This window comes from Colias philodice, chromosome 1 (genome assembly GCF_061535455.1).
Source record: "Colias philodice isolate Cphi_HAF_F1 chromosome 1, ilColPhil1 Martin Lab GWU primary, whole genome shotgun sequence".
NCBI classification, from domain to species: domain Eukaryota; kingdom Metazoa; phylum Arthropoda; class Insecta; order Lepidoptera; family Pieridae; genus Colias; species Colias philodice.
In genome coordinates this window covers 1,035,790-1,057,165 of record NC_143086.1, presented here as the reverse complement: position 1 = coordinate 1,057,165, position 21,376 = coordinate 1,035,790, and the positions used below count along the sequence as shown (strand labels likewise).

At 32.0% G+C, this 21,376-nt stretch overlaps 1 protein-coding gene and 1 long non-coding RNA gene across 4 annotated transcripts in view; one reads left to right on the top strand and one right to left on the bottom strand.

The window, feature by feature from the left end:
- Positions 1-21,112, bottom strand: part of LOC149490957 (uncharacterized) — a 74,287-nt gene extending 53,175 nt beyond the window's left edge. For all 3 annotated transcript variants that reach the window (XM_089696244.1, XM_089696262.1, XM_089696253.1), the window contains exon 1: positions 20,979-21,112. In XM_089696244.1, coding sequence (XP_089552370.1) covers positions 20,979-21,039 — 61 coding nt within the window. In that variant the 5' untranslated portion in view covers positions 21,040-21,112. The remainder of the gene's footprint in view (positions 1-20,978) is intronic.
- LOC149490958 (uncharacterized) lies at positions 11,185-12,646 on the top strand. The gene is made up of 3 exons (XR_016316029.1): positions 11,185-11,715; positions 11,842-11,903; positions 11,978-12,646. It is a non-coding gene; the product is annotated as an uncharacterized LOC149490958 (long non-coding RNA).
- Positions 21,113-21,376: the final 264 nt, after the last annotated feature.

The following is a 21,376-nucleotide window of genomic DNA, read 5'->3' as shown; positions in this document are numbered from 1 at the left end:
CATATGCACCACTCCTAACGAATATAAACGTGATGTTATTATACGATAAATCTCTTCATTTATATTAATATCTGCTTTGGCATACGAATTATCTTGATTATTGGAATATATTCCAACCGTTGAGATTATATTATAGATTTGGACGAGCTTCTTTTGAACTTTGGAAGTTTGGGGACGTTGAGGTTAAAGACGTGTTTTAGACATTTATAAATATTATAATGGACTTAAGAAGCGATTCATAATAATATTATCTCGTCGTTGTTGACGCTCTATTGAGGACCTCAAAGGAAACGATCACTTTTTTATTCCTTATATGAAGTCGTTTCTTTCTAGAAAAGCTCCTTCGTTAAAGTTGAGGCAGCAAGGAAAAGCATAATGACACTATATGCCAGTAGTCTTATCGGTACGGAAAAAGTATAATTTTTGGCTAAGACTTAAACATGTCATAATAAAAGTTCATATTGTTCATAACCTATATCACGAATGCACTACAAATCTTCGCAGCAATATCTTCTCTTTAACATCTTTTGTTTACACTTCCATTGAAACTACGTAACTAGACACCACTTAAGTCTTAACAGTTACAATCACTAGCAGGTAAGTGCAGGTTACTTGTTACTAAGCCCTAATTAACAGCGTAATGCATCTCACAATCAAGATACTACATCTTGAGTAGGTGGGGCACACGGGCCAAGACTCAAGTACAACATTATAGACTCGCTTTGTCTATCAAACTGTGTTAGGACTGAATGGAAACCAATTATCTCTCTGAAAATCGATCTCATTTATTTGACTACTTCTAGAAGCACTTTTGAATCGTCATAGTCATAACATAACTTCACCATTTACCACCGACTCAGAAAGCAGTATCTAGGGAGAAAAACCGAAAAGAAACTCCATAGTTGCTCCATAGGTCTCTGAAGTTCGTATATCTCTGTGTTTGTAAGAAACAAAAATCTTACTAATATTAGCTACTATTATGTATTCTGTGCTAATATTATAAATGCGAAAGTTTATAAGGATGTGTGTGTGTGTGTGTGTTTGTTACTCTTTCACGCAAATACTACTGAACCGATTACAATGAAATTTAGCATACATATAGAGGGTAACTTGGATTAACACATAGGATAGGTTTTATCCCGGAAATCCCACGGGAACAGGAACTGTGCGGGTCTTTGAAAACGTGGGCGAAGCAGCGGGCGGAAAACTAGTCTTTTATAACGGTAGCGTATATTATAATTTAATTGAAGTTATTATGAATTGGAGTTAATAAATTTTTATTAATCTTTCCATTCTCAATCAACTAGAAAGCTGCGTATAATTGCTTTCTGGAACATTAACATTATTGAAGTTCAATTTAAATACAATGTTAAAATTGCGTTCAGGCAATGAGCCATGCGAAAGGGGATGCGAAATTAATCAACTTTATTTAAAATCTAATCGAATAGATTTAGGTATAATAATTTTCATTCTTTTAAAACGTAATTTTCAAATGGATTTGCACAATACGGACACAAAGTCATATAATTTAGAACTTTATCTTTAACCATAATTTTCGATTGATATACTACTACAAACAAAGCCGTCATTATTTAAAAAGTCCAATCCAATATAACCCAAGTACTTAATAAGCATAACAAACACATACTTACTAATTAATAGTTTAGATTGGATTTTTAAATAATGACGGCATTATTTGTAGGACTATCTATCGAATATTCGTTTACATTGCCTACTAGCTGCGCTCCGCGGTTTCACCCGCGAGCGCTCCCCTTATGTTAGTCTTAGCGTGATGATATATAGCCTATGGCCTTCCTCGATAAATGGGCTATCCAACACCGAAAGTATTTTTCAAATCGGACCAGTAGTTCTCGAGATTAGCGCGTTCAAACAAACAAACAGATAGATAAACGACTAATATATGAAAATTCCGTCTCCATGTTACCCAAGGGTTCGATCACAACAGATCACAAATGATTCTGTATTGCGAAGGGGCGACAGTAATTACATTTGATGACCCGCATGTTAACAGCCATAAACTAGGTACTCTGCGTCGCTGATCAATACTAACTGTACTTTGGATATTTTGAATAATACGTCTTTATGATGAAAATGACCGAGTTTTAGACCATATACACAGAAAAACAGAAAACAGCAAACGCAATCTAAAGTCATATTTGAATAAATTTCTAAAAAACCGCTGAAATTTAATGATTTTTCTGTTTTTCAACACATGTTTATTTTAAGCAATCATAATATGTCTGAATAATCAAACATTCGATAAAGAGAAAAATGACTTCTGATGAATTGATACATAAGGCTGAATTCAAACAAAGGTGTAAGGTGCAAGAGGAAAAAAATGTGCACTCAAATTGATACTCTTTCGAATTCGCTTGAAATATTTGGCACAAGCACATAAGCTGCACATCAAACTGCAAGTCAAGCCATTAGTCCATTTGTGCATTCTGAATATGAATGGCGCTATTGTTTGCGTCTTGAACAGCGACAAATTGAGGCGAACACTGTCTTTTGTATACTATAGGACTATAGAAGTATAGGAGGCATAAAGCTGCCCCATTTGAACGTTTATCCTCTGAGATAATAACCGAGTCATTCTTATTTACTGTTTACAATTGTCGTAGAAATTATAAAAAATACTTCAGAAGATTAAAATGAGAAATTCTAATTTTCTTATTACATTACCCTACGTTTTTATCGTGGTCATAATGATGGCATCATCATCATCATTACATAAGACCTACAGTGTGCCTTTTCAAAATGTGAACATAACGATTGAGAAGGGGTTTATTCAGTTCAAAATGAAATACCGAAACACTAAAAGGTGACACGTGTATGGTCGTACAAGCTAGCATCAATCAACGGGTAAAAGCGTTATTTTTTATCGGGTTTTAGCGTAAAACGGTTAGGGCTGTCGACTCTTAGTAATTAGTTTACGGGATACGCTCATTATGTGCGCGTGACACCGCAACAAAACTGTCCAACAACACTGAAAATTATTAGGTGTCGAATATTAATGTGAAAGTTGTGTTATTTTGTATAAGTATACTATTACTAATGGATCCATCCCATATAATTAGTAAAAAATAGTTTGAAACTACATATAGTTTGATTGCTCTATTTTTAATGATAGTTAGCGTACATTATTTTGCTTTTTGTTATTGACGACTTCAAAAAAAGGAGAAGGTTCTCAATGTATGCTTTTTGTATGTATGGTATTTTATTTTATTTATTTATCTCACTTTCAACTGGGTGAACTGATTTTGACGACGCTTTTTGTTTGAAAACTAATGCCTAGTGCATTTCGATTAGTCCGAAAATTATCCAATTCTGACCATTCGAAGGCGGATTAGTTTTTGCTTTTAAAATAATTACTTATTTATTTTGCAAATTATTATTTTGTACCATATATTATACGATAGCAACCCTACCTTCAGTTGCTGGAATTTTACAGGTGTGAAAGAGTTTCATGGCGGGTTATAGTAATTCATTTTTAATCGAGTACTCCCACGCATTTAGCAGGTGTTGGTAATACCTTTGAACTAATTTTTATCAGCATTGCGGATTAACTATCTTTTATGTGAATAATTCTTGCCAATGTTTTATTAATCTTTAAAATTTAATTACCGCTTGGTACGTAATTTATGATTTAGAGGAAACTTACGATGAATCTACAACGATTATTTTTTAAATTATTTTATCACAATATGTCAAATACATACTTAAATGTTGGTACGTAAAGAATTAGATTAAGATATTTTGCATACAGATCCAGGCCAGTTGTAAAAGATACAATAGTTTGAAATTATGTGTACTATGTATATTAATGCATAAATTAACACAGGTACTAATACAAACCGTGGATTTATTGTACAATGTATGGTTTTAAGTAAAAGCTCAATTAATTAAATAAATTAAAATGTATAAAAAAAATATATAATGTAAAAAAAAAAAGGATGCCAAATTGCGATGCTAAAAGCTGTACTAGAATTTTACAATTAAATACATTTGATACAGCGTCCAGTTTAAATATAAATATGAAAAACTTCCAAACCGTGCATATAAAAATCGGTTCAATTTTCGTGTGAATAGACTTCAAAATCGATTGTTTGTTCGTGGCCGCCAAGTTACGCCCTTGTTTGAACTGGAATTTCCATTCATTTTATTTGATTTTCATACGTTTACATTTTTGACTATTTTCACGCCTCTAATATATAAACAAATAGAAACAACGCGTTCCATTTCACTCCATATTTTTCGTGACGATTATTGGAATTTATCTATGTCAGAAGTTGAAACAAAAATAGGAAAACGGAATACTAACAATGAAAACATGGACCTATATTTTTAGATCTTATACTTACCGAACAAATGCGCGATGAAGTAATCACATACGTAAGAAGATGACCCACTGCGTCTTAATTAATATAGAAGAAGTTAAGAAAAACAAACTTAAGAAGTTTAATTGTACCTCTAGATTATAATTTAAGTTGATATGTAATTGCAAGAAATTACGCGTTTAGGAAATATTAAAACTTAAGGTAATGAAATAATATTCTAAGTGATGGAAAACCGATTTGTATTTGTTTTCGAATGTAGGTACTTTAACTAAACGTATTTTCTGCTTTTCCTTATTCCTTCTTATTAGAAGGCTCGAAAGCTCTTAGCTTACACATACAGTCGCTATCTGCTCCCATTTCCCGACTTGTTGGATGCCAATTAATTATCCCCTATGCTCACAGGCATTATATATTAACGATTCGAAAGAGAAATCGACTTAAGACGGAGTGCTCTGTGATGTACGCTTTCATTTGATCTTATTAATTAGAAAGGAAAGAGCGGAACTAGGAGGAACTTCTATTGATATAATCTAGTTTTGACTTGGTGAAAATTTTACAAGAAATTGGACAAACACTGGAGCTCTAACTTGCTAGAATAGATTAGCAAAAGAATTAAGAATATTGAGCTGATAGTCAATTAGTATGTGCTGGTTTAGCTTCTAACAAGGGTTAAAATATAACGCATAGTTATACGCTTATATAACCTATGTTGAACGTTTAGGGTGAATATAATAAACACTGTTACCCCAGTCGGTAGTCGGTAGGGTAGGTACGTTTAATAGACCCGAATAGATATAGATAGATATTATTCTGTTTTAGAGATGCTTTCTATTTTAACCAACGATGAAAAGAGAGTTATTTTAAATTCGTAGATTGTATAAACGATAATCGTCTCAAAGATATAAAACTCAGAATTATTGTATAGGTACAATTTTGTAGCAGCAAAATCTTCAAAATAATATTCAGTAGTACAAACGACTTAAATACTGAAGTCTGCAACTGATACCTACAGCATAAATTCACGAACAGTTTCAGCGAAACGTTTAAAACTTCAAGTCGCTGTTACCACAAGGTAACATGTAGAAATAAACTAAAAAACAGTTCAAAAGCGTAGCGCAGTTACGTCGCACTGAATGTCAAAGCACTCGGTCACTACGCTTTGTTGCTTTTTAGCTCCGACGGTTCCAGCACTTTCTAGAAATTGGATCACTTTTACATGAAACTCTCGATGGAAACTGAAACTGATAAGTTGTTGTGGGCTAGTTCGTGATACGAGTTACGTTCTACTATTGTTTTAAATGATAGGACAACTTCTGTAACTAAATTATTTACTGGATTGAGTTGTACTTCATGTTCATTGTAATTACCTATTTTAAATAAATTTTAAGTTCTTGAACTATATTGTTTTAGATGATGGGAATTCTATAGCTAAATTGTTTACAAGATTGAGTCGTATTTCACGTTCGTTGTAATTACTTATTTCAAAAGTAGTCAATAATTGTTCTAATTAGTAAAGTTAGGATAATCATGTCACTCGTTTCTTAACGATCTTTTAAAGTATGGATACCTAGGTACTACGTATCTGTTTTTATGACTGTTATATTCTACGAAAGCCGTAAGCATCAAAGTTTTATCAAATACTCTCAAATAAAAAAAATCTTTTCTAAACCGTTATAAAGTAATATAATAATTACCTTTGCATTCTGTAAATGTTGGTGTTCTCGTTTTATTTTTATGTTTGCGTAAATAATTAAAGTTTTTCCTTTTCTTTATTGCTTTAATTAAAGAGTGTTTTTAAAAGGAGTAATTAACTTTAGATCTTCTTAGTTATTTTGATATTTTTTGCCGTAAATTGCAAAGAAGGCTTGATTAGCTTTCTCAACAAAAAATTACAAAGCAAAACTAATTGTTATCAAAGCCTGGTAAGCAAGACTGTTGTGTCTGTCAAGTTTTAAATAATATTAAAAAAATATGCTTTATATTTGTACACGTGGTAACATAATTTATATTTCACAACGAAAATCCCTTTTCTAATATAATATGGACTGAATATTATATATTTTATTTTTATCTTTTAAATAGCGTAACTATAGTCCGTTGTCCAGTACACTACAATAGACGCTCCACGTGCCAACCCACGGTAGAGAAATATTCAAGACAAATTCAATAAGTCGGATCAGAATATCCATTTTAATTCAGTCTCACACAATATGGTAAGTATATTCAGCGAATAATTCAAATCTATATTAAGATATTATAAATGAAACGTTTAGACTTTTTTACATGGAATATTTTGAAAGTATTGGAGTAGATTCTATAACGTCTTTTAATAAAAAAAATATCATATAGGTATACATACATATAATACATGAAAAAATTTTATGAATTATTTTTCATATAACAGTAATAGCATTTCAATTTCTATAAGTTATAAAATTATCAAAACAAGCGAGTAACTATTAGGAAATGTAAACAGCAAATTATTTAGTTATCTTGCCTCATTAACTATGTAACCCGTAGGTTATATCAAAAGAGCGCTGTTAGTTGCTGTTAGTTTAAACACGGCACTTTAGTTAGCTGTCAAAATAATAATTTGCTTACAAAGGTTTACATCTGTTTACTATTACCGGGTTTTGTGCTGTTAAGTGTTATCTATATTCTTTTATATATAAAAATGAATCGCAAAATGTGTTGGTAAGCGCATAACTCGAGAACGGCTGAACCGATTTCGATAATTCTTTTTTTATTATATTCCTTGAAGTACGAGGATGGTTCTTATGTAGAGAAAACGTAAATATGTACCACGGGCGAAGCCGGGGCGGACCGCTTGTATACGATATTATATAGAACAAACATGTCAGATACAGGAAAATTTAATTAGAACGCGTTAATCTTAGAAACTACTAGTTAGAATTGAATAATTATGTGTCGGATTACGGATAGTCCATTTATCGAAGACTATAACATCATCCATGCTCCTACTGCATAATTAATACGGGTGAACCGCAGGGCATACATATTTTGTTTAAAATAAATAAAAATAGTTACACATTACGGGTTGAATCTATCTTCTTTTATATATAAAAATGAATCGCAAAATGTGTTGGTAAGCGCATAACTCGAGAACGGCTGAACCGATTTCGATAATTCTTTTTTTATTATATTCCTTGAAGTACGAGGATGGTTTTTATGTAGAGAAAACGTAAATATGTACCACGGGCGAAGCCGGGGCGGACCGCTAGTAATATAAAAATGAATCCCAAAATGTGTTGGTAAGCGCATAACTTGAGAATGGCTGAACCGATTTCGTTAATTCTTTTTTTATTATATTCCTTGAAGTACGAGGATGGTTCTTACGTAGAGAAAACGTTAATATGTACCACGGGCGAAGCCGGGGCGGACTGCTAGTTTAATATAATAATGGATAAACGTATTTGTAAATTGCGGCATGACTGTGGATTCTATTGTTTCGCATAATAACGTGATGATTTCCGATCGTTCAATCATACACACTATTGTTAATTATTACGAATTGAGGTTTAATGTGCTTACGTTTCAACTATTATATAGTTGTTTGATGTTAAACGATTCATTATGCTGATTTGTTATTTGGTCGTATAAACAAATCAAGCATGATTTTCAATATGTTTTAACCGACTTCAAAAAAGGTGTATATTATGCATATGTATTTATTACCTCAGAATTTTTGATTTGGTGAACGAATTTTAATAATTGATATGTGAAAGATGCCTTTCGCTTGGTGTCATTTGTATTTCCTAGTTCTGTCAGTTGAAGTTGGTTTAGTTACCTATCTGTTAAAAATATTGTAATTTATACATATGTATATGTCAGGTTTTTTTGGTGTCCGCCTTAATAAAGCTTATATCACACAGCTTATCCAGCAAAAAATAATAATTTATAAACCCTTTAAAATGTCACCGCTCTTATTTTAATAAACCCAACCAAAGCTTTGTGAAGTATCGCTTAGAGCAATCAACATTCACATTGGTATGAAAAAGCGTAAAATGCGGGAATTAGAACGAGTTACTTCAGCCTCAGCGTTGAGTTCCGTCTTTCTACTCATGTGGTTGAGTCTAGTGGTTTAATTAACAACGTTGTTGGTCATGTATAAAATATTAAGAATTCTTATAGGTACGACTGTTTTTGTTGCTAAATTAGCAGACACCTGCGAATATGTGCGTGGTAAATGAGAATTGAATTTTGATTTTATTTTACATCATAGAAGCTAGTAATCTTTATTGTAATCTTATATATAAAAATGAATCGCAATCGAATTTTTATTATATTCCTTGAAGTACGAGGATGGTTTTTATGTAGAGAAAACGTAAATATGTACCACGGGCGAAGCCGGGGCGGACCGCTAGTCTTATATATAAAAATGAATCGCAAAATGTGTTGGTAAGCGCATAACTCGAGAACGGCTGAACCGATTTCGATAATTCTTTTTTTATTATATTCCTTGAAGTACGAGGATGGTTCTTATGTAGAGAAAACGTAAACATGTACCACGGGCGAAGCCGGGGCGGACCGCTAGTAATATTATAAAGCTGAAGAATTTGTTTGTTTGTTTGAACGCGCTAATCTCAGGAAGTACTAATCCGATTTGAAAAATTCTTTCGGTGTTAGATAGCCCATTTATCGAGGAAGTCTATAGGCTATATGTCTAAAAACAACAGGAGCGGAGCCACGCAGGTGAAACCGCGAAGCACAGGTATTATCATAATATACAATAGTTCAACCGTACACATAAACTTAATAAATATTTTTAAATAAATATAAATAAATAATTATTTTTGTTATACAAGATATACAGGTTAATGCAATAACTTAATCAAAAAGCATATTATAATTTGTAACATTCAAATTACAAGTATCTTACGTATAATATTATATACTACCTATCTGTGATTTAAATACGATCTAATATATATTATAAAGGCGAAAGTTTGTAAGGATGTATGGATGTATGGATGTATGGATGTTTGTTACTCTTTCACGTAAAAACTACTGAACCGATTACAATGAAATTTAGCACACATATAGAGGGTAACTTGGATTAACACATAGGATAGTTTTTATCCCGGAAATCCCACGGGAACGGGAACTATGCGGGTTTTCCTTTGCAAACGCGGGCGAAGCCGCGGGCGGAAATCTAGTATATTATAATATAATCAAGACTATTTCATTGCAAACCAATGAAACCTAGGTAATTGCTGCATGTTGAGTGAATAAATATTTGAGTTTTAGATTACGCAGTATGCAACTAATCAGGATGCTAATTTTCAGTGCAATTTTCAAACACGGGTAGTTTCGATTTACGTTGTTTACGTCCACCATCGAATTATATAGGTATACTAGCTTACGGCCCGCGGCTTCGCCCGCTTTGTCTAAAACCTTAAATTATATACTAAAACCTTTCCCTTGAATCACTATATCTATTGAAAAAAACCGCATCAAAATCTATTGCGTTGTTTTAAAGATTTAAGCATACAAAGGACATAGGGACAGAGAAAGCGACTTTGTTTTATATATAAGTTACTTATAGATAATGATTATTAAATGTGAGACGTTGTATCAAATGTATGAAAAGTGCACAAAAAAGTTGAAAGTAAAAAGTTAGTTTAATTAAAATTTTACGTTTTACAAGAATATCTGTTTCTTATGTATCCTATCTGTCTGCTTATATCGCTGCAAACAATATAATCAGAGTAAATTTTGTGTAAATTACTGAAAACTAAAATAGCAAGCGTTTACATTAAAACAACGAAAGATAACAACTACCCCGTGGGACGTAAACTGCCATTCGTATTGTTATCTATACTGATAAAAATAACACGTCACCATGCGATATCCACTATCCATTCATTCATGCGTATATATTTTAATCCATACTAATATTATGATGCGGAAGAAATTATTTGCTTTTTTTTTGGTTGAATGCGCTAATCTCAAAAATTACCGGTCCTATTTGAAACATATTTTCAGTGATATACTTATTGAGGAAGTCTTATAGACTATACATATATCATCACGCTAAAAACAATAGGAGCGGAGAAATGTGGGTAAACACGCGGGGCAAAGCTATAATATAAAGCTGAAGAGTTTATTTCTTGTTTGAACGCTTAATTAATCAGGAATTGCTGGAACAGGCCGCTTTAAGAATTCTCTCACTGTTGGATTTGTTTGTGATTCCTGAGTGTTATATGAAATACAATATACATGTATTACGGGTGACTTATTGGTCCATCGTACAACTGTGGTACAACATAGTATAAGTAAATCCCGTACGCGTTATCTTTCCCTTCATCCGTCATCGTCTTACTTATAAACCACAAGCTGTGTGTGAAACAGTTTTCACCAATATGTAAATTTATTATCTTAATAATATATATAAATCTCGTGTCACAATGTTTGTCCTCAATGGACTCCTAAACCACTTAACCGATTATAATAAAATTCGCACACCATGTGCAGTTCGATCCAACTTGAGAGATAGGATAGTTTAAACATGTAGGTACCACGGGCGAAGCCGGGGCGGACCACTAGTTATATTATACGTATTAATGAGTAAATAACACATTTCATTTCACATCTCACTTACGCTAATGACACCTATGCAAATCAGGCCAAAATTGGAATTGAATACAAACTTGTTTGTGATTTTAGTGAAATTGTTGCTTTTTAGTTTGAAACACTAGTTAAAAGTTATATTTGATATGTGTTTAAAGTCTAAGTTAATTTTATTACACGGTTCAAATAACATCGTCGTTAAGGTGATGAATTAATTTTTCTAACATTTACGGCCCTTTTCAAACCTTCGTAATTTTTATATTATTAAAGTTGTCGTGATGAAAATTCTTGACAAGAAAGTTCAATAGTAACACAATACGTCTACCGTTTTAGAAACATGATTCCATGATATTTTCTCGATAGAAAAAAAATACAAAGTTATCATTGTTATTTTTTTTTAATCTCTGGCATCTTCAAAATTACAAACGTAAAGTTACGACTTTTTGGATATTAACTATAAAATATACAACCTATACGTCTACCGTGTTAGAATTTTGAAATATGCGATGGTTTTGAAATAAACAAGAAATACTTGAAATTAGCGCGCGACCAGCCAATATAGCGAGAGCCGCCCTGTACCTTCCTACCCCGATCGCTGCACGAGTCATTCCCGCTACGGCCGTCACACGGGGAACTTGTGTCGCTCGCGCAATCGTAAAAAAGGGTGACAACACGATAAGACAAATGGGGACAATAAAGAAAATAAGAAGAAGAAACATAAAGGTTGGAGGAAAAAGAATGCTTACAATTGGAACAAATTAATGAAGTAAGTTGGTTTTATTTTAAATTTGATGATAATTGTATTATAGACGATGTTTGATATGTACCCCTGTTTTAAGTACATAACGAATGTGTAAGATTTTTTCATTTATAGCATAAATAATCTGTTCAGAAATCCGGAATCCAGAAGGAAAATAAACCCACTGATTGTTCACAATGTGAATCCACTCCTTCGTAAGTACCTTTATTCAGTCAAAAATGTATGTTATCAAAGCTCTACTGGTTTTATCGCATGATTCCATTTTTAGCAAAAAGCAACAAAGTGCAAAGAAATAAAAAATCATGGTGAACTTAGTGGAAGTATGGCGGACATAATATGGAACAGGAGCTCATTGGAGTAGTATTATATTTAAAAAAAATACGAAATAATTTCAAGAATTACATTTCTTAGAAGGTGGTAGATAAGTATGTTGTATAAAGAATTTGATGTTGATATTTATTTCATTTATACTTACTACACCTGTGCGGGAAATTGCTTAGTAATAAAACAGGTTTATATTCATATTTACATAGTAATGTGAGTTTTCATTTCGAAAAATTTTGTGTAAGTATGTATATTAAATTGAGTTCCTGGGTGATCTGGAAACACAATTGGGCCCGGAAGATGGCGCTGCAGTCACTCCTCCTAATGACATGAACCGATTTGGATGAATATTTGTGTGCACATTTCATTTTTGTGGGATGATTGGTTGATTCGCTTTCACATTAGCTAATATTATGTATTTTTGTTGTTAGAAAGTAAACTTAATTTAATGTTTATAATACATTATTATTGGTATAAATAAGCCAGTGTTCGTCTCACATTGCTGTACCTGCCTACCTACCCTACCAGGGCCTAACTTTGTTCTGGCTATTTTATTTTGATTATTTGTAATGAATAATTACAATTATAATAGAGTGCAAAAAATAAATACATGCGTCAATATATTTTGTGTTTTTTGAAACAATTTTTTTATTTAAAAAAATATCATTCTGATCGCGGCTTTGCCCGCGTGGAATTAGATTATATCGTGAATCCTGTCTTATCCCACAGAAGTGTTCAGTTCGGATAAAAAGTATCCTATGTGTAAATCCAGGCAATTAGCTATATTTTATCAAAATTGGTAATGTAGTCTTGACGTGATTAAGTAACTACTAACAAAAAAATATACAAATTAACATCCGTTTTCGTAGTTTCGTAGTTTCGCATCAGTTTTACTATATTAGTGATATCTTCCACTCTTGACTTTGACTGAGAAGAATAATTAGGGTTTAAAACTTCTTTCAGAAATATTACCTTTCATTTCTGGGCATGACGTAATATCTACGTCAGCATCAAATTCTATCTAAATCCATTCAGTAGTCCGCGTTATTGAGTACCATTTCATTTTTTCAGAGTAACAATATTTTTTGTTATTTTAAAGATTATTTATAACCTGTATTATTTTGTAATAAAGTAAACATTACGAAATAATAATAATTATTAATAATGTCTAAGTAGTTGTTAAAAAGAAGATTATTTGTTTATAAGCAAGAAAATAAAACCAATAAATCAACAATTAAATATGTATATGTATAAGAATATTATAACTGTATGACGACTCCATACATGTTTGTCCCGAGTCGGCCCGCGGCAGCGCGGCGAGTTTGCAAGAATGACTTCGCGCACACCCGCGTTCGCGATAGCGAGCTATTAGACTCCGCCTGCCAAGCAGTAGATTTTTTTTTGTGTATCGTCTTAATGAATAAAACTACAACCAATCTTGATGAATCTTTTATCTCGCAAATGTTACTCGGTAAGACTTGAGTAACATTAAGTTATGTATGAACGTGCGTTCCTATTCACTACTCACTTTGTATAATTGTATGAAATATGGACATTTCGTAGTTTTTAGAAAAGACAGCTTCTAATGGAATCGAAGTATAATAATTATACCCTTCATTGTTCATTAATTAGTTAACCCTAGCTATAGCTAGGGCTAACTAATTAATGCTGGCTATCCGATATAGACGCGTTTGTACTTATATATTTCGTACAAACGCGTCTATATCGGATAAATTCAGTTTGTCAATTACGAAATAAACCAGAACTAGGGAATAAGGAGAAAATTTATTATTTAACGGCTCAAATTCATGGAACTCAAATAGCGCAGACAAGCAATTGCGCAGTAAAATCTTCTTACTTATACATTTAGCGGATGATAAATATGATTTTCATTGCCCTCGTCGAAAAACCTAAGCCGACCGTAATTTAATCGAAGTACGTAAGTATAAATATCTTTGGGTATGACATGTTATATTTTATCTGCGGCAAATTTTATAACTAAAGCTTGTATTCACATAAGTATCCAAGTTCGATAGAAGTTCCAATCAAGTTCTGGTACTATATCAAACATTACGTTTATAGATAATAATTTATATCTTTCCTAATTATTCACTTTGTGTTTTTATCTGAGGTATTTATTACCTTTAACGACCTTTAACGTGACATTAGCAAAAAGGTTAGTTACGCTTTGAAATAACATTTTTAAAACTGGTCATAAACCCACAGAAAGTCTTTAAAGTAAGTGCACGCAGGTTCACGTGTGTTATTATTTATTGAAGTGAACTGTGAAACTTCTTTAGGCGCGTTGAGAGTAAAATCGCGTCATGACAATACCGTCACTTAAGGCGATGATTTTAGTATCTTTGAATCTTGCCAAAGAAGTTTCACTTCTGACACGTGTGCTCGGCACACACGCTCTTTTTTAACGAAAATGCACATCAGTTAGGTATGTATTAAACATAAAGGGACGCAGCAAAAAAAAAGCGAAAATTTAACACCACTTTATTTTAACTCTATTTTATGTTCAGTTGACTTAATTACATTTTCATCACTGGCGAGCTGAACCGGCACATTTTCTAGGAAATGATTAAATGCGCACAAAGAGTGTCATGATGGTGTCTGAATTACAAGAAAATTGTATGACCTTGACAATGGCGTTCATTGAATGCATCTTAAATAGATTCCAGCTTCAGTGTTAACGGGATTAAGACATGAATGCTTCATAAACGTTGGGTACGAGATCGTACTTCCCTACTTATGAACTATCTATACTCATATTGTAAACGTGAAGAGTTTGTTTGTTTGTTTGAACGCGCTAATCTTGGGAACTACTGGTCCGATTTGAAAAATTCTCTCGGTGCTAGATAGCCCATTTATCGAGGAAGGCCATCGATAAATGGCTATATCATCACGCTTATTACGAAAGTAACTCTATTTTCTGTCTCTTCTTCTACTAATATTATTAATGTGAAAGTATTTGTATATTTTAAAGGCTACTCTTATTCCGATTTAAGTGAAATGTTTGAGACCCGACAACGGAGATGGGATAGGTTTTATCCCGTAAATCCCATGTGAACGGGAACTATATGGGTTTGACTACGCGGGCGAAGCCGCGGGCGGAAAGCTGGTTTTTAATATAAAGATATTGCTTTCCCATGGATGTCTAGATTTCTTTTCTAAGGGATTTTTCTTTAATAACACAAGATTAATTACTTTTGAGAAGATATTGAAGATTCGTTCGGCGGGAGTAGCTGGGTCGTGATCTCTTTATATTGGTTTCATGAGCGATTTGTAAGCATAATTATAAGAGAGTTGATGACATGACCTTACTCTATGATTGTTGCACCTGTTACTTAAAATGAATACTTTTATTGTACAGTAACTTATGCTAAATTAGCGGCTTTGTCGCTCATGTCTCATGAGCGGACCGATTTAATTTTTAAACGGTTTTCAAAAAAATATTTAATTCAAACTTATTAATTTACATAATTAAAAATTTATTTTGCACTCGTGTTACATGTTATAATATGATTTCTTAACGTAAATGTTTTCTTTATAATTTTATAAAAGGTTTCACGAACTTTGCAGACATCTTTTGTTAGTTTGTTTTACAACATTGCATTACGAAATAAATTATCCTGCAAAGTTAAATGAAATAAGAAGTCTATTTTTAAGGTTCCCGAGTACACGTTATTACCTTGATAAAAATCTAGCTTATTAAGGGGTAAGCCAGTTTCTCCGAGAACAGTGGAGTTGCTAGCTTTAAGACTGGATTTAAAAATAAGTGTTGAGATAAACAACAGCTCAGCAGGAAGTTGGTTGGATCCTCAGTGGTTCTTGACTCCTAAGTCTATAGCTACTTATGTTGTTTTTGCATTAGCATATTATGTTGATTAAAAAAAAGTGCTGGTTTTGGACCTTGGTAAAAAATATGTAGGTTTATAAAACGCACGTTTTAATAAATTAAACTATTGTTGCCTCGGTCCTTGATAAGTTGTGTTCGTTAAAAGTGGGTCAAAATTAAGTCTACTCCTTTACCCTACAAAGGACTAGGTTATTTAATTTAGTTACATACAAACATACAGGTGAAGCTGATTAAAGCGTGTTTAAAAGAGTAAAAGCTCCTAATTCAGTAGGATCCTCATAAAATCGTGATGGATTACTGGAAGATTCACACCGTGGGTGTAATAATTACGACACTGAGAAAAAATAATCGGTTAATACTAAGAGAATCAATTTTAATCTTTGTTTAATTACCGTACCTCGCTTTTATACTTTTTACGCCTCGAGAACCAACATTTTGTAATTAAAAAGCGATTTTCTATCGAGAAAATTCTAGGGTTTTCTTTATTTTTTTTACTTTTTTATAATGGGTGTTGTTTGTTGAAAGTAAATATTGTATTTTTAGTGTCTAATAATTATAATCCTCTGTAAAGAAATCTTTTGTTTTGATTAGTTTTATAATAGATTTTTCATGTTACTCAGTTAGGTACATCTAATAATTTTGTTTCATTTGAATTCAATATTTTTATGTTTTGTTTCACCGATTTTAAGTTCTAACGCCAATGCAGATGCAGATATCTCCGGAAATTAACAAGTCCAGGTTTTTGAGTAAAAACTAATAGCTCATTAATTAATAACTATTTACTATTATAAAGACAAGTAGATCTAAGTTCCAACACGGGTCCTCCGGTAGCATCCGGTAGCTGTGGACTAAAAAAATTTAAAACAGCTTCTTCGTCGCGAGCGTCCGAATTTTAAAATTAAAAGGAATAAAATACAAGATTATGAAACTCAAAAAAAAATCAGTGCTAAGCCGCATTACAACCGCTACAGTATTATGCTGCTTATTCAAAATTATTTTCAAGTTCATACTACGTCATTAAGATATAATATAAATATATAGAGTTATAACTTCACAAGACACGGCACTAACTCAACAACTTATTGTCTCTTCATCTTAAATCTAACATCGTAATATGTCACTGGGGAAAGGCTGTCGCTAAAGAAAAGAAATGAACGCTTACACGGGTGACGGGCTTACTGCATTTCTCTTTTGAAAGCTTCAAGTTCTATTAATATCAGAAATTGCGACCTTGGTGAAAGCTCCATTGTAGTTCTATCGAAGAGTTAATTTAAACTCTAATCTGACGTCTGAACTTTGCAGCGATATTTATCATGCTGAAAGCCATTGTCTATACAAATATTATAAAGAGGAAAGGTTTGATTTTTTGTTTGTTTGTTTATATGAATTGAATAGGCTCCGAAACTACTTGGCAGATTTGAAAAATTCTTTCACTGTTGGAAAGCTACATCATTTCTGAGTGACATAGGCTAGGTTTTATCCCGGAAATCCCACGGAAACGGGAACTATGCGGGTTTTTTTTTTGAAAACGCGGGCGAAGCCGCAGGCGGAAAGCTAGTTTATTATATTTAGCTAGGTTTTATAATCATTATTCTAAAAGTTCCAAGTAATTACTGCGCTGTGTGAATACGATTTAAATGTACAGTTCGTTTGCAATGTAAACTAAGGAATTTATTTTTTAAAGAGATAGATATTACTTTTCATTTTAAATACATATGATGACTTAACGGTATGGAGATAATTTATTTATTATAAGAAAAAATAATTAAGGTTATTTATCATTGTAGTTGTTCGTTTTTTTCTAACTTTTTCGTAATTTGACTAGGGAATCATTATTTATTAGGTACTGAAGTTTCTCAGCCTGTGGTCAATGCCCCTCTATATTAATTCTTATTTAATCTTTATATTATAGAATACTTTTTATTAAATAGTCGTAGGTAAGCCAGATGACTATGAGTGAAAACACTTTATTTTGGCAAAGTAAGAACCCCGTATTTTATATGCATGGAAATTTAAACTACTTTAGATAATACAGTACTAAGCTGATCTTTGCTTTCCAAGATTGCTGGAGGGTTATAATTTTATAAATTTGCGAGGTGGTTTAACACGAATTTTTAAGTTCTGCGTTGAAATGTTATAGGTAGCGTTCGATTAGTTTTTTGTAGGAAGGGCTTATTTTTTATATTATTTTTCTTCGAAAACATTAAATTGGCTTAATGATATGAAAAATTCAAGTTCACAATAATATGCAAAGTCAAGGTTTATGCTTTTCAACAATTACGCTTTCGCAAAGCTCCTCCGGGAGTATTTGTGTGACGATACTCGCGTGTTCAAGGCTTAATAGAAATTAGTTTTATTATTTAAACATATCGTAATGGAATTAAAACAAATATACTTATATATATTATGTTTTAATTTATATACAAATATACTTTCATTTATTGTATACTAGATTTCCGCCCGCGGCTTCGCCCGCGTTTTCAAAGGAAAACCCGCATAGTTCCCGTTCCCGTGGGATTTCCGGGATAAAACCTATCCTATGTGTTAATCCAAGTTACCCTCTATATGTGTGCTAAATTTCATTGTAATCGGTTCAGTAGTTTTTACGTGAAATAGTAACAAACATCCATACATCCATACATCCATACATCCTTACAAACTTTCGCCTTTATAAGTAATAATATTAAGATTAAGGTCGTCGAATAGGGTTTTTTCGATAAACTACAACTTGTTTGAAACTTTCATAGTAACTTGATTATTCATATCTTATGCATGCATAACTAGCACAAACACGCGACGGCGTCTGCTCTTTTACATATTAACAAATATCGTCTAAAAATATAAAGTAACCGTGTGCCTTTCAAGTAGGAAATCTATTTGCATATATTAAAATTCCAGCAATTTTCATGTCATGTGACGTATTTATTTTTTATCAAAAGTAAAGTATGATAGAATTATTGTATTATCTTAGATTCTAGACAACAAGAACAATACTAGTCTAGAACTTTGAAGATCGTAGATAGGACTCATCCGTTGTATCTTAGAACTTTAACCATAAACGACTAGTCTAGATTACGTATTGACAATTTCAAAGAGGATTTACTTATATATTTTAGATGAGATTTCATGTATCATTTGGATTATATCACTTGTCTGATTTTCACTTTAATATGGGTTCTTATTTTGTAAGCATGTTTTTTTAAATTGGTCAGTCCTTTTCTGACGGGGTGTAAAAAGAAGTAGACTTGACTATTACCAAGGTATCTGTTTTTATTTATTTTTATTTAAGTGTTCTTAGGTATTTTATAGCATGATATGCAGAATGTAGGTTTTCTTGTTTCTGTGATTTATTTGAACTTTTCTATAGAATTTGCAATAATTATAGGTAGTAACTTATAAGTCGCTATATAAAGATTTAAAGGCAATAAAATTGTATTTTAATTATGTTAAAGGCATAGCACTTTACCATTTTGTAATCATAGGATTATAATAATTATTGTTGTAGGAATTTAGTTAAAATAAAATACTTGCTATATTTTTATAAAAATTCCTACCACAAACAATTTTAGAAATAAATGTTTACTTTTACGCGCTTTTTCCATTTATTGGTATCAAATTTAATAGTTGTGGCATTTTTATTTCTCCGGTATCGACGTTTAATTGAATTTTGGCTGACGTTAACTAACTTTCCGAGAATTTCTATATTGTGTTTTGGATTTTATTTTATTATGTTTTAGATTGCGGTCTATTTTTTTATAGCGCGCTCAGTTAATGGTTAACCACGGCAAATATTATAATATTGAAGTTTTTTTTTAAATTAGTTGGTAGGTCTTGGTCTTGTCTACATTGTTCACGAGATTGGACTTGACTTGACCATAAGTAGGTAAAAACTTTTTTATCTGGCTTTAAGAAGGACTACCGAATAAACAATACCGTACCTAAGTATTTATGAAAGAAAATAATTTTAACAGATATAATTATTTATATATATTAATTTTTAAAGCATACTTATATTAATTTTTAAAGCATATCTGTTAAAATTTGGTGAAAAAGTAGTTTTTTGCCATGACAGGAGTTTATACTTATTTTCTCATATAATTATTTATTGGCAATTTTAGTTGTGATTCAATTTATTTTTAATAATGAAAGATGAATTATCTTTTTGTTTATATGCTCGATATTTTCATGCGCCGGCTTGCATAAAGTAATTTATTTATCTTGTGCGGTGCATTCTTTACTTTGCTTTGCTTGTTTCTTATTTATTTTTAAACGTACATATATGGTAAAAATAACTTAAAATTCATTTTTATAGTGACATGTATGACAATGATTTCAATTTTAAGTATACGATTGGATGGTTTTTTAACCGACTTCAAAAAATAGGAGGAGGTTTTGCTTTTTTTAACGTAGTTATTTTTATTATTGGAAATATTTTAAGAAATAAGTAGTTAAGTAATTTAAATATTTTAAAGGTGTAAATTCAGTGATGAATTCGAAACGCATATGGAAATATAGGATTCGCTTGTAATTTATTGCTTATTTAAATATATACATACATACTTATAATTACTGTATTTATAATTTCATATAGAAAATTTATAATTCTTATTAAAAATAGTGAGTTAAAATATTCTCATATTATCTAGTTACAATAGGAAATATTTTTTTTTATAAGAGAATAAATGCCAAATGCGATCTTTGTCTTGAAAAATATATTTCTAAATATAGGTATCTACGCTAAATTAGAATTTTAAGAAACACAAATATAAAATCTTTTATTCGCAACAACGGGCAAAAGCAAGACCGAGGCGTGTTTATTTTCACGACAATGATAAAAATGGAAAACCTCGGCACAATAAATATAACACAAAAATAATTTACATTTTTGTGGTAAAAAATACTCTATTACATAGTTAGGTACTTATACCTCGTTTTATTTATTTTTTTTAGATAAAAAAAGTTCTAACTTCATAAACAAAGTGTAACAGGTGTTCACAAAAAAAATTACAAATAAATTAAAAAAAAATCGCAAGCATAAAATAAATCGCTCTGCAATATTTAGTAATTTTTTGTCACTTACCGGGCTGCCTCGCGGTGGCACACACCAACACGACAGCGATAGGGAGCGCTATCGCGAACATGGCGCGAACTCTTGTGGCCAGTTATCGCTACTCAGTACTCGTATATTTTATCGTTCTGCCGTTCCCGCGCTCGACGGCCGCGCAGTCGCGCATCAATCGATACCGCCCACATGATAACCGCACGCCACAGAACTGAAACGTTCCAATTTTCTAAAACTCAACCTTATTTCGTTAAACATAGATGTCAATCAAATTCACATACGACGTTTTGCCACTGATCGCATTCAGGACCATGCATCCGATTGAAAATGGAAATCCAATTTCAGTCTTATTGGGAAGTGATAAGAACTATTTTACAATATAAAATTATTGATTAAGGACCTCGTGAAGTTATGTG